Genomic DNA, 14,760 nt, shown 5'->3' with positions numbered 1-14,760 from the left:
GGACAAGAGGATGGGAAATGGTGAAGGGGAGGGGTGGTGGAGGCATTACTGGAAGTTTGAGAAATCAATGTTCATGCCATCAGGTTGGAGGCTACCCAAACAGAATATAAGGTGTTGCTCCTCCAACCTGAGTGTGGCCTCATCACGACAGTGGCGGAGGCCATGGATGGACAATTCAGAATGGGAATGAGAAATGGAATTAAAATAGATGGCCAATGGGAGATCCTACTTGTTCTGGTGGACGGAGTGTAGATGCTTGCCAAAGCGATCTCCCAATCTACGTCGGGTCTCACCGATACACAAGAGGCCACACCAGGAGCACCGAACACATATATGACCCCAAACAGACTCACAGGTGAAGTGTCGTCTCACCTGGAAGGACTGTTTGGGACCCTGAATGGTAGTGAGGGAGGAGGTGTAGGGGCAGGTGTAGCACTTGTTCCACTTGCAAGGATAAGTGTCAGGAGGGAGATCAGTGGGGAGGGACGAACGGACAAAGGAGTCGCACAAGGAACGATCCCTGCAGGAAGCAGAAAGTGGGGGGGGGGTGAGGGAAAGATGTGTTTGGTGGTGGGATCCAGTTGGAGGTGGCAGGAGTTTCGGAGAATTATGTGCTGGACATGGAGGCTGGTGGGGTGATAGGTGAGGGCAAGAGGAACCCTATCCCTGGTAGGGTGGCGAGAGGTTGGGAGCAGACACGTGAAATGGAAGAGATGTGGTTGAGGGTGTTGATTGTGGAGGTAGGGAAGCCTCTTTCTTTGAAAAAGGAGTACAGCTCCTTGGTTCGAGAGTGAAAGGCATCATCCTGAGAGCAGATGCGGTGGAGACGGTGGAATTGAGAGAAGGGTATAGCATAGAGAACCTATCAACCTTTACTTTAAATATACCCAATGACTTAACCTCCATTGTCGTCTGTGGCAATGAATTCTGCAGATTTACCCACCTCCAGATAAAGAAATTCCTCCTCATAAGATTATAATACACAGGCTCAACAAGGTCATAGTGCGCTAGCACACAGTAACAGGCCCTTCGGCCCATCTGGTCAATGTTAAACTTTCATCTAGCTTACAGCCATTGACCCGTGGTCCTCCAGTATGAAAACTAAACTCCTCTTAAACGTTCAGAATCAAACCCATATTCACCACTTCCTCAAAAGACATGCTCGATCAGGGTGATGTGAAGCTATGGGAGCAGATGGTGGATGGTCGTATGAACAGCGTGTGCATATCACAAATCCTGGTTTTCCAACCACTGACACCAGGCAGACAATCCCTGAAGAGTATTGATAATGGCTGGGGTCACCCGTCTTTTAAAGGTACTGCCCAGAGGAAGTCAATGGCAAACCACTTCTGTAGAAAAATTTGCCAAGAACAATCATGGTCATGGATAGACCATGATAGCCCTCGCCATACAACATAGCACATAATGATGATGGAACTGTTTTATTAAACAGATTCCACAAATGTTTTACTTTGATCTGGATTAGTCTATTATATTTTTGGGACAAATTTTAAAAAAACTTTAAAAATCCTAATGTGTCAAAATGCAGCAAGTCTATGAAATCATAAACATAAGAGATTCTGCAGATGCTACAAATGCAGAGGACACACCCAAAATGCTGGAGGAACACAGCATCTATGAAGGGAAATGAATAGTCAATATTTCAGCTTCAGACCCTTCGTATGGACTGTATATTAGAAACTAATGCTATTATGAATAATATTTATAATAATAGTCTTATTTTAATTATAAAAATATTATCTATTTATTTATTAAACGATACAGCATAGAACAGCTCTTTCTGGTCCAACAAGCTGCACTGCCCAGCAACCAATCTATTTAACCCTTGCTTAATCACAGGACAATTTACAATGGCCAATTAACCTACTGACTGGTATGTCTTTGGAATGTGGGAGGAAATCAGAGCACCCAGGGGAAGTCCATGTGTTCATGGGGAGGAACGTACAAACTCCTAACAGAGGGCTTCGAAATTGAACTCAGACTTCTGATGTAATAGCGTTGCGCTAATCACTATGCTACAGCGGTGCCCCCATGTTTGTCATAGGACATATACTATGCTGATGCTTTCATGGAAAATATTCGTATAAGGAATAATATGTTATGTGCCTACCCTATAAGTATATGAAATATTACTTGGTGAAAAATCAAGTTTTTAAACTGTTGAACTTTTGTGTGGTATTGTTTCCAGAGTTTAGCTGAATAAGATTGATCTTTAAACTGTTCCCATGGAGAACCTTCGGGAAAATAGTAAAAATCTGGATCTCTTTTCAACTATGTAAAAATTGGCCTTACTACAGTGATGTGTTGTAAGGATCGTGCCTGTTAATGAATTACTTGCAAAGTAGTAAAGAACATAGAGCAGCTCTGGATTAAAGTGTTACCTTTAAATTGCATATCTTTTTTCACTTTGTCCCCACCAACAACTGCCTTAAAACAGCTTTGAACATGACCTTTCAACATCCTTCGTGTGATTATTTGTAGCCCAGTTCCTCTGACAAAGGTCCTCATTATCACCACACCACTTTTATAGGACATCTGTTCAGATTTAGTAGTACTTGTTCCTATCTCGTTGCAAATAGCTTCCGGCTCGTCAGGAAGTCTGGCAGGCTTTGTAAGATTAATAGAGAACCTAAGAGGTCCAGTGGAGCAGAGGTGCTAAAGATACATTGGGGTTGAGAAGCTTTGAACACTCCTCCGAAAAGTTCAACTACTGCATGTAATAGAAGGGCGTGATAGAAGAAAGGTTTTATTTGTGGAAGCATTGATATCACATCATCACTTAAACTGTGGTGTGAGAAATAAATAAGCAGTTTCTTGCAAAAATCCGTATAATTTCATCGCAGTAATTTTGTAAAATTCCTGTCATTATTACAGGACCTATTGCTTCTGTACCTCCTTCCTGATTGCAACAGCAAGCGAGCAGTTCACCACAGGAAAAGCCCCCCCCAGCCGTTGACCACATGCACAACGAGCACTGTCCCCCCCCGTGACAAGTTCCTTTCTTGCTGCTGCCTCCGGGACGGAGGCACAGGAGCCTTAGATCGCACACCACCAGGTTCAGCAACAGGCTCCTGAACCAGGATGGGTAACCTAAACTCTGAACTGATCACTGAACCCTGCCTATGGACTCACTTGCAAGGACTCCACAACTCGTGTTCTCAGTATCTATCTATCTATCTATTTATTTGTTTGTTTGTTATTTATTTATTTTGTATTTGCACAGTTTGTCTTCTTTTGCACATTGATTGTTTGTCAGTCTTTGTGTGTTGTTTTTCATTGATTCCATTGTATTTCTCTGTTCTACTGTGAATGTCCACAGGAAAATGATTCTCAGGGTTGTATATGGTGACATATAGGTACTTTGATTATAAATTTACTTTGAACATTGAATTTTATCTGCACATTTCCCATTACGTCTGTGACCCTCTGTACCTCTGCCTCTTAATCACCCGCACTGCATCGGATTCCACCAGAGGGCACAGGTTTAAAGTGAGAGGGACAACATTTAAAAAGGACCCGGGGAGCAGGTTTTTCACACAGGGGGTGATAGGTATGTGGAATGAACTGTCAGAGCAGGTGGTAGAGCGGGGTTACAATTATAAAGTTTAGAGCCACTCAGACAAGTATGTAGGTAGGAGAGACTTACAGGGGTATAGGCCAAATGTAGGCATATGAGAGGAGGTCAGGTAGGCACCTTGGTTGGCATGGATAAGTTGGGGCTGAAGCACCTTTTTTTCCATGCCGTATAACTCTGTGACTCTATGCCTAAGATTCCACCCCCCACCATTGGTGAGTTCCAGATATCAATCACTATCTGTGTAAAAGGTTACGCCTCATATCCCCTTTAAAACCCCCCTCTGTTATCTCAAGCCCCTGCCCTCTACCATGGGAAAAGAGACTCTGATGATCTACTCTATCTCTGCCTCTTATAATCTTATGTACTCCCATCTATAAATAATCACAAGATGTTTTATTTTCAGTCACCAGAGCAGACTAGTCCTTGGTTTGATGTGTCACATGCATCGAGATACAGTGAAAAGTTTGCCTTACACATTGTTCATTCAGATCAGATCATTACATCGTGCATTGAGGTAGAACAAGGGAAAACAATAACAGAACACAGAATAAAGTGTAACAGCTACCGAGGAAGTGCAGTGCAGGTAAACAATAAGGTGCAAGATCATAACGGGGTAGATTGTGAGGTTAAGAGTCCTACTTTTTGTCCTGAGGAACTGTTTAATAGTCTGATAACAGTGGGGTAGAAGCTGGTGGTATGTGCTTTCAGGATTTTGTATCTTCTGCCCAATGAGAGAGGGAAGAAGACAGACTGTCTGGGGTAGGTGGGGTTTGATTATGTTGGCTACTTTACTGAGGCAGAGTCGGCTGACGGGAGCAAGACATAGGTCTCTTCCATGGAGGGGAGGCTGCTTTCTGTGATGTTCTGAGCTGCGTCCACAGCTCTCTGCAGCTCCTTGCAGCCACGGGCAGAGCAGTTGCCGTACCAAGCCATGATGGATCCATGTGTGTGGTCCGTCAGTAAAAAAAATTGGTAAGGGATGTTTCTTTAGCCTCCTGAGGAAAAAGAGAATGACACCTCTGACAGTGTAGGGCTCCCTCAGCACCGATGGGGTGTACTTCACAATGGTCTGACTGTGCCCAGCTGACCAACAATTGCTACAAGTGAGGTGTGCTTGACTGTTCCACACAATATAAACTTTCTTTTTCTTGCAGCAGATATCGTACCAGCACAAGAACCCATTACAAGTGGTGATGAAGGCCAGGATGCCAGCAACAAGGAACTCTCTCGGGAGGAGAGGTCTGACCCCACTCCACTCCCGTCCGCTATTGTGGCGGACGCTTCTCCTGTTGGTCTTGCCATCGGTGGAAACCGGGAGGTTGAACATTCCCAGACTCAAGCTCTCCCATAGAGGTAACAATCGGAAGGATTGGTTGACATGTGTCTCGCGGAAGAATAAAAAGAATTTTTCAGATCGTATTGCCTGAGAGTTTCAGTTTGTTTTGGATACTGAATGCAAGAGCTCACTGCTGGAATTCCCTCTGTTTTAAGGTGATGTGTTTATTGGTCAACATTACCACAGGAAGCTACTGAAATCTCAGGCAGCCTTGGGCTTATTTACAGTTGTGTATTCAAAGGAAAGGCAGTGGAAAGATCTTCAGTGATCTGATTGCTAAGGAGAGGAGCAGAGTGGTGCTGGATTAAATTTAACTCCTTTCTGCTGACGATGGAAATTGCAGGCATTCAGTGCCATTGTACGGAGCGCAGAAGCTGGGATGCTATGTTGAAGTTGTATAAAATGTTGGTGAGGCCCAGTATGGAATATAGTGTGGGGGCAGGAGGATGGAGAGACAATTGAGAGAATGGATGCCAACTTTTTGAGGTTTCATCTTTTGAAAATGTCCTCAATTGTGGACATCAAGACTCTTAGATAGGCACTTGGATGAAAGAAAAATGGAGGGCAAGGTGAAAGGGAAGGGTTAGATTGATCTCAGAGTAGGTTAAAAGGACATCACAATGTTGTAGGCCGAAAGGCCTGTACTGTGCTCTACTGTTCTGTGTTCATTGGTATTTTACCACAGAATTCTCTGCTTTTGATGATAGCATTTAGGCTAAAGTTTCCAAGTCTATTTCAAGCTATTAAACTGGGTGTGTATTGTTAACTCTACATGGAAGTACAGGCCTTTGGTTTCATTTGTCACCAAAGTTTGTAATATCTGCTCTGGATGGTAGTAGAGGTGGGAAATGAAGTAGGCCAAGGTAACACTGTTTCTAGCATCGGATCTCGCTCAGGAGGGAACTTGCCCTTCAGTCCAGACTCATGCTTTCTGTCCAAACCAACTTTTATTCTACTGTACGTACATACTCTCGGTTTAAGATGCTGATTGTATGTAAAAGGAGGGAGGGAAATGGTGACCGCTGGCAAGCTGAAATTCTAGGCCACAATATGAGAATAACACTAGTCAGTGCAGCTCTGGTCAGGTCCAATATTTCTGGAAACATCTTGAATGGAAGAAGATGAGAAGGAAGAGCAGGAAGACACCATTCAGCTCATCATGCCAGCTGCACCATTCAATAAAGTGCGCTGATTATTTCCCTCAGCTCTGCTTTCCCCGTATCCTTGAATCCCAGCAGCCCACCACTTTCGGCTCTGTACCTACGCAATGGCTAACCCTCCACAATATTGAAGGAGGGATTTATAAAGATGCACAATCCTCAGGGTCCCTTCTAGTCTCTGCCCCAAGTGGCCAATCCCTTACCTGGATAGCATGCTCCCCAATTCTAGATCCTTCAGCTGGAATAAACAACTCATAAATGCAGGAGATTCTGCAAGTGCTGGAAATCCTGAACAACACACACAAAATGCTGGAGGAACTCAGCAGGTCAGGCAGCATCTATGGAGGGGCATAAACAGTCGATATTTCAAACTGAGATGTTTACTCCCCTCCATTGAATAAACAACGGTGCAATTTTGAACCATCTCCCTGTGTTTCAAAATACACGTCTACGTTTCTCGGTCTCTCATTTTTGTGGCACACTGTTTGAGCATGTTTACTAACCTGGTATTTAAAGTTTAAAAACTCATTCTGCATTTATTTTTGAATGTTGTTAGATGTGTAATTCGAGTGATTGGTTGTATTTGTCACTTTTTTATAATGTAAACATGCGATTAAATCCCGACATAACAGAAAAGAACGAGAATGAAATGTGATGAAGTAAGATGTTGGTGAGACCACACCAGGAGTACTGTGTACAGCTTGGTCACGCTGTTATAGGAAAGATGTTATTAAACTAGAAAGAGTGCAGAAATTATTTAGCAGTTGCCAGGAACTGGGGGCCTGAGTTACAAGGAGAGGCAGACTAGACTAGGATTATATTCGTTGGAATGTAGGAGATTGAGGGGTGACCTTATAGAGGTGTATAATTCATGAGGGACATAGACAGGGTGAAAGAACATAGTTATTTTTTCCCTGGGGAGGTTAATCTAAAAAAAAGAGGGTGTGAGTTTAAGATCAGAGGCATGAGATTTAAAAGAGACTTCAGGGGTGATGCATCAGGGATGGAATGAGCTGCCAGAAGTAGTGGTTGAGGCCAGCTCGCTGGCAATGATAAATTCATGGATATGGAGAGGTTTAGAAGGTTATGGGCCAAAAGAAGGCAGATGGGATTAACTCACTGAGGAACAGGGTGGATATGGATGAGTTGGAGCAGAGGGCTTTCTATCTGATCATCCCTGTCCGGCAAGCTACAGAACACAGAGTGTATCAACTCCACCTCCCTGAGAGCCGACCGGTGTGATGAGTTGTAGGTGAACCTGCAGCTGACGATAACACAAAGTCTATGAACAATGCTTTGGTCCTTTGCTTCTAACTTTTCCCAATCTTACAAGATCTTTTTATCTCTTTTTTCTCTTGTTCATTCCGACCACCGTGCCCAGCTGCCCACCCCAAGGTCTGGGGAAGGGCATGAGGTAGACCTGTGTGTGGCATCCCCACCGCCAGGGTAGGTTGGTGCTCGATTCAGCCATCGGGTCGAGAGGTCTGCTGGGTGTCGCAGCACTGCAGGTGCTCCTGGCCCACAGACCCATCGTCCTCGGAGATGCATTGCCATGGAAATGAATAGCTCTGGTGGTAGACATCTTGGTCAGGGTAGCCCCCTGTAATATGGCCCCCATGGTGTTTCAGGGCAGCTGGTGAGATAGGTAGGATATTTCTGCTTTAATTCTCCCAACAGTACTATGAGTCCTCACAAGGAGTTTCCTGTGCACCTCAAGGATCATTAGGACTATACTTCAACCAGAGGGTACAGCCTTGGAATAGAATGATGGTCTTTTAGAACAGAGAAGAGGAGGAATTTTTTTTACCAGATGTTGGTGAATCTGTGGGATCCATTGCCACAGAAGGCTGTGGAGGTTAATTCACTGGGTATATTTAAAGTGGACGTTGATAGGTTTTTAAATAGTAGGAGCATCAAGGATTGCAGGAAGGAAGCAGGAAAATGTTGAGGGAAAATAAATCAGCCATGATGAAATGGTGGAGCAGATTTGATGGGCTGAATGGTTAATTCTGCTCCTGTGTCTATTGGCTTTAAAAACAGAAGTTCTAACTTGCTTTTCACATAGAAGTTTAGATGAAGGCCCGAGCATTTTCGCATCCACAAGCAGAGCACTAAATCATAGCCCTTGGCACAAAACAGCCTTCGCTACAGAATGTGCTCTCTGATAGAGGCCATCCATTTAACTTCCTGATGGAAAGTTCTGTTTAATAAACCCTTGATCTCACAAAGGTTATCAGAAGTTCAGCGAATTCATTCGTCTTCATAACCCGAGCTGCCCTAAATGAGCAGACGGATGGTTTGCCAGTCAGTAGCTGAGTGAACTGCAGAAATAGCTGTCATTAGCCGTGTCCCTGTGGAATTCATGAAATAATTTAAAAACATTAAAGATAATGATCGCTTGTACTTTTGTGGGCATTAGCCTTTGTACGCCTGGTTGCTGCTGTGCGTTGGCTGTTTCAATGTTGCTACGGTTAACAGGCACTTTTTGCAAAGGTCTGAAACGTTCTTCGGGTGTGTGTTAGTAGCCAGGCGCTGCAGTGAAGTACACTGCCCATCGTTCCTGCCATTTACTAAGCTGTCCTCGGGTCTTCAGCCATCAATCATGCTAATCTGTCTTGGATGTCTTCTCCCTTTATTTTCCAAGGTCCGCTGACTATAGATAACAGAGTAGTGGATATTCTAAGCCTCGGTGACCGGAGAAACAATTAACAGCACCTCTTGTTTGTTCAGTGGCTGCTGGGTGAATTCCTCCCGTGTTTGGAGGATATCTCAGACTCTCTTTCCCGCTAGCTGCCTCTGTTATTAAGCCTGCGTGTAATCTGCAGATCTGGAATGATGCTTGCTTCAGTGAATCACAGGACCTATCTTTCAGATGTTGGGTTTGGAGAGAGTGACACACTGAGGAGTTGCTCGATAAGATTTTCAAAACTTCCCAGACAAGGTGAAACTGTCAGTGTAATCTATTTACTTAGATGTTCACCTAGCAGCTTAAACGGCTTCACTGTGTATGCAACATGTAGCAGCTGACAATGGAAGTTGTTTCTGCTCTACACACAAAGTGCTGGAAGAACTCAGCAGGTCAGGCAGCATCTGAGAAAAAGAGTAAATAGTCGACGTTTCGGGCTGAGACCCTTCATGAGGAACAAGAAAACCATCATCTTCTCATGCTTATTTCTACTCTGTTGGGTATGTCTTCAGGCCCTTGTAGAGGAGATTTAGTTTTATCTAAGATTCAGATTGTTTTAATTTGAAGCCCTTTTTAATCAGTTATAATTTGGTTCTGTTCTGCAGGGTCAGTTTTCTTTGCCCGACTCCGTGAGTCAGCTTGTTACACTTGGAAAGCTGCTCTCTTTTGCCCTGGGCCATCACACTTCAGACCATCTATTTCTGATGTTACAGACCTTCATTGCAAGAAGGTGGTTGTGCCTTCATTGAAAACAGGTGCTATTCCTTTGGTACAAACGGACAGCATTCCTTGTTACAGGAGGACGGCATTCCTTTGGTACAAGCAGACGACATTCCTTGTTACATACAGACAACATTCCTCCTTACAAGCAGACAGCATTCCTTTGGTACAAGTGAATAACAACATTCCTTGTTACAAGCAGACAGCATTCCTTGTTACATGCAGACAACATTCCTTGGTACAAGCAGACAGCATTCCTTGGTACAAGCAGACAGCATTGCTTTGTTACAAGCAGACAGCATTCCTTTGGTACAGGCAAACAACATTGCTATGTTGTAAGTGGACAGCATTCCTTTAAACAAACGAGTAACATTCCTTTGTTACAAGCAAGCCGACTGCGAACCACTTGTGTGTTGGTCACCAAATCAGTACCGTCGAAAACGAAAATGTCTGTGACCTGACGGCCAAACTGAATTGGGCATCAGAAAAGCCTGGAGTCAGTGATTTCTGCAAAGTCAGTCCAGGGGTCACAAGCACCGCAGGGCACCAGGGTGGTGGGAGTAGGTTTGGGGAAGGAAAACCAACACTAAGATGTGTGGGGGAACAGAGGAATCTTGGAGAGCATGTTTATAGGATGATGGAGAAAATGGACAGCCACTGAAGGCAGAGTACAGGGTTAATGGCAAGATTCTTAGCAGTGTGGAGAAACGCAGAGATTTTGAGGTTCACATCCATAGATCTCTCAAAGTTGCTGTGTAAGTTGATAGGGTGGTTAGGAAGGTATATGGGTGTCAGCTTTCATTAGTCAGGGGATTGAGTTCAATAGCCACAAGGTAACGTTGCAGCTCTATAAAACCCTGGTTAGACGACACTTGGAGTATTGTGTCAGTTCTGATCACTTCATTATAGGATGGATGTAGAAGCTTCAGAGAGGGTGCAGAAGAGATTTACCAGGATGCTGCCTGGATTAGAGAGCATATTTATGAGGAAAGGTTGAGTGAGCTAGGGCTTTTCTCTTTGGAGTGAAGGAGGATGAGATGAGACTTTTTCCCAGGGCAGAAATAGCTAGTACAAGAGGACATAATTTTAAGATGGTTGGAGGAAAGTATAGGGGGATGTTAGAGATAGTTTTTTAACACAGAGAGTGATGAGTGTGTGGACCACTCTGCCAGGGGTGGTGATAGAGGCAGATACATCAGGGACATTTCAGAGACTCTTAGATAGCCACAGGGATGATAGAAAAATGGAGATGCTATGTAGGAGGGAAGGGTTAGATTGATCTTGGATTAACAATACACCATAGGCTAAAGAGCCTGTGCTGTTGTAATGATCTATGTTCTATAAGACATAGGTGTAGAGTTAGGACACTTGGCCCATCGAATCTGCTCTGTCATTCCATCATGGCTGATTTATTATCCCTCTCAACACCATTTCCTGCCTTCACCCCATAACCTTTGACATTTTGTTCGATGTTCTATAGATCAAGATCCCTGGTCCTAGCAACATTCTTGTAAATCGGTTTTTGCATTCTTTCCAGTTTACCTATCGCAGGGTGACCAGAGCTCCTGACCTCTCCCTGCCCCTTTCCTCTAATTATCACCTCTCTGTTGTGCATTTGCTGGAGCGCTGGTGTGTTTGATCCGACTAACGTTGTGCAACAGCTCTGATAATGACAGCCCCTGGCATCTTCCGGGGACCAGGTATTACAGCTGGAATGTTATTTGGTGCAATTATTAGTGGTTTAGATAATCCTGATCTTGACTTCAGTTTATCTCGACTATTCTATTCAGGTGAGTCTGCTCCTAATTGACCTTGTTAGCTCCCAGGGCTAAAATGACAGCTGCCTCCCCAAGGCGGGACTGCAGACTCCATGCCTTCCCCCGACAGGTGATCTGCTTCTCATCTGAGCCTGGTGCTGTGACCAGCTCCTGACCAGAGAAGCAGAAGGTGACGATTCAGGGTCTGGAGCCTGCCATAGTGTCAATGAGAGCACAGGTCTTCCCCATTCACCAGTAGTTCACAGAAATCTTTTGACCTTAGATTAAAGCTGGCAACTGGTCCAACTTTGGCCACTGTTAATGACAAGGTTTATGTGTCCCCACTCTTCTAGCAGCTAATAAGAGAGGGCATAACTTTAAGGTGATTGGAGTAAAGGGTGGGGGGGTTGACTGTTAAAGAGTGGTGGGCATGTGGAATATGCTGCCATGGGTGGTGGTAGAGGAAAATACATTGGAGACATTTAAGAAACTCTTAGCTGGGCAGATGGAGGAAGAAAAAATAGAGGGTTATATGGGGAAAAAAGAGCTAGTTTGATCTTGGAGAAGATTAAAAGTTCAGCACAGCATAGTGCAACTCCTCCGTGGATGATCGCAAGCCCGGCTGAGAAAGGAGGAAGATTGGGCATGGGTCCAGCAACTCCATCCCGTAAAAACCCAGAGCTACAGAAACTCCACCAGAAGCTCCAAAGCCCTCATCCCTGGGAGAGGAAGCATCTTCGCCTAGAAGATGTAGGACGTTGTCTGTGTAAGTGGAAGCCACAGGACTGATCATCCTTTGGCCCAGGATTGAGGACTTTGCAGAGTCGGTGTCAGTGACCCATGACCCAGAAGGACTTAAGAAGAAAGAAGAAAACAACATGGTGGGCCATAAGGCCTCCACCATCTGTACTGTTCCATGCTCCACACTCTTCTCTCTTCTCGCCTCTTCCATCGGGCAGAAGATACAAAAGCCTGAAAGCACATACCAACAGGTTGAAGGACAGCTTCTACCTCACTGTTATGAGACTACTAAACAGATCCCTAGTATGAAAAGTTGGACTGTTAGCCTCACAATCTACCTCGTTGTGACCTGGCGCCTTATTATTTACCTGCACTGCTTTCTTTCTGTAGATGCTGCACTTTATTCTGCATTTTGTTATTGTTTTACCTTGTTCTACCTCAATGAACTGTATAACAAATTGATCCGTTTGAACCGTGTGCAAGACAAGCTTTTCACTGCATCTTGGTACATGTGACAATAATAAACCAATTCCTATTCTAATTCCCACTTTGTGATTCTCCTCTGAATCATGGCCGTCATTTTTTTAAAGACCATATGCTGGTGGAAAGTTTCTGTTCATTCACTCAAATTTCTCCTTGAAAACTACAATCAGATCTCACTGTAACCTACTAAATTGCAGGAATCCAATCTGAGTTCCATTGTTGGATAGATAATTTAGTGGGATATGGGGAAATGGGACTAGCTGGGATGGTCATCTTGCTCATTGGGACCAGATGGGCCAAGCAGCTTCTTTCCCTGCTGCTTGGCTGTAAGAAAAATTTTACCTCCATGCTTTAACTCTTGCGTCCCAACTACCATTAAGGTGAATATGGTGTGTGCTCCCGCTGTGGCTCGTCTCTCCTTCCTGAAGTGTGATGCCCTAACTTATTCCCACTGTAGCTGCTGTCAAATCCGAGTGTGCATTGCTGGCATCCCGTGGCAATCGTAGTTATTAACCTTACAGATTCCTTTCCGTAGCTGAGTAAGACACCTGGGACACAGTCCGAGTATCCTGTCCGCCACAGAACCCCTCCAGTTCTCTGGTATTTTAATTTAATTTATTTTATTTAGAAATGCAGCCCGGAATAGGCCCTTCCGGTCCAGCAAGCTGCACCAGCCTGGCAACCCACCCATTCAACAGTAGCCTCATCACAGGACGAATTATAATGACTAACCAAGCTCTTAACCGGTGTGCCATTGGAACGCGGAGCACCCTTAGGAGGGGCGGACACACACACACAGGAACAACGTACAAATTTTCTTACAGAGGACACCGAATTGAGCTCTAATGACCTGAACTGTCATAGTGTCGCGCTAGCTGTTATGCTTCTGTGGCACCACTAACCCTGACCCTGTTCGGTCTAGGCCTAGTTGTAAAACGTTGCTGAGCCCACTTTGTTCAGGAGGTTGACTTCAATGCTTATCGTTGCCTGTTCTGCATTTAATTTCCACAACGTTCTGTTGCTCTCTGTTGCTGAGCATTGGGGTGCTAATCTTAAAATTAGCTTTATTTATCACACATACATTAAAATATACAGTGAAATCCGTCGTATGTATCAATGACCAACATAATTCAAGGACGTGCTGGGGGCAGCTTGCAAGTATCGCCGTACTTCCAGTACCACCCTAGCAAGCCCATAACTTGCTCACACTAATCTGTTCATCTTTGGAATGTGGGAAGAAATTGGAGCACGCAGAAGAAACCGCACGGTCACAGGGTGAAAGTACAGCTCCTTACAGATTGTGATGGGAATTGAACCCCGATCAACGATCGCTGGTATTGTAAAGTGTTACGCTCAACGCTATGCTATCATTCTGCCACCAGGTTATTTACTCAGATATCACAGACTCAACACACTAGTCTTAACAGAGGGTCCTGTCAGCTCACTGCCTGGCTCCTGGGTGTTTACCACAACCCATACATCTTTGGGAATGTGGCAGGAAATTGGAACATCCAGAGGAAACCCCTGTGGTCTCAGGGTTTAGAAGCAATAGCAAAATGCTGCATTTGGTAGCTGTGTACGTTTGAAGTTGGAGTGTCTACTCATTAAGCATTAATTGTGGTTAACAAATGCCACTGTTTTTTAATGCTATCTGTCTAAAATTATTGGCTGAAATCAGATCAGAGTGAAATCATTAAAATAAACCAGAGTGAGAGACCACTTTTATGTAATGCAATGTAGTGAAGCCTGTGGTACTGATGAGGCCTGTAATAGTTTGGACTGAGGTCTGTAACAGTTTGGAGTGGGACCTGTAGTGTTGATGAGGCCTGTATATTACTATTTTGGCCTTCTGTACTGACTTCTTGCCCAGTTCAGAAAGTCTTCCAATAAAATTTTCAATGAGGGTGAGAAGTTTTAGCACATACAAACCAGGTCCATAAGCTGTAATGTCCAGATATTTTAGTTACTGACTGCTTGTTAGCTTGACTACATTACTTTGTAATAACATAAAATAGGACACGAGAGACAACCAATTCTGAAATCTGGAGCAACACACAATCTACTGGATAAACTCAGCTGGTTGAAGAGCATCTGTGGGGGGAAAGGAATGAATAGTTGATGTTTTGGGTTAAAAACCTGCGTCAGGATCAAAAAAGTGGACAATTTCTTTCCTCCCACAGGTGCTGCTCGACCCTGCTGAGTGCTTCCAGCAGGTTGTTTGTTGCTCATGAAGTTAATTGGGAGAGTGGAAGTTGAGCATGCAGGATGAGTGTCAGACT

General features: G+C 44.3%; 1 protein-coding gene and 1 long non-coding RNA gene across 10 annotated transcripts in view; one reads left to right on the top strand and one right to left on the bottom strand.

Annotated features, from left to right (window-relative positions):
* Window positions 1-14,760, top strand: part of sema3d (sema domain, immunoglobulin domain (Ig), short basic domain, secreted, (semaphorin) 3D) — a 258,748-nt gene that overhangs the window by 75,292 nt on the left and 168,696 nt on the right. For 3 of the 9 annotated variants that reach the window (XM_072241690.1, XM_072241695.1, XM_072241692.1), the window contains exon 2: window positions 4,756-4,951. In XM_072241690.1, coding sequence (XP_072097791.1) covers window positions 4,792-4,951 — 160 coding nt within the window. In that variant the 5' untranslated portion in view covers window positions 4,756-4,791. Of the gene's footprint in view, window positions 1-3,085; window positions 3,107-3,128; window positions 3,183-4,752; window positions 4,952-14,760 lie in introns of those variants that run through there. The other 6 variants (XM_072241691.1, XM_072241693.1, XM_072241689.1 and 3 more) reach the window with 3 other exon arrangements.
* LOC140186925 (uncharacterized) overlaps window positions 1-14,760 on the bottom strand; it is a 63,166-nt gene that overhangs the window by 18,820 nt on the left and 29,586 nt on the right. The gene's annotated exons all lie outside the window — the stretch shown is intronic.

Source organism: Mobula birostris, chromosome 23, assembly GCF_030028105.1.
Source record: "Mobula birostris isolate sMobBir1 chromosome 23, sMobBir1.hap1, whole genome shotgun sequence".
In the NCBI taxonomy this organism is placed as follows: Eukaryota; Metazoa; Chordata; class Chondrichthyes; order Myliobatiformes; family Myliobatidae; genus Mobula; species Mobula birostris.
This window is presented reverse-complemented; position numbering and strand designations above follow the sequence as displayed.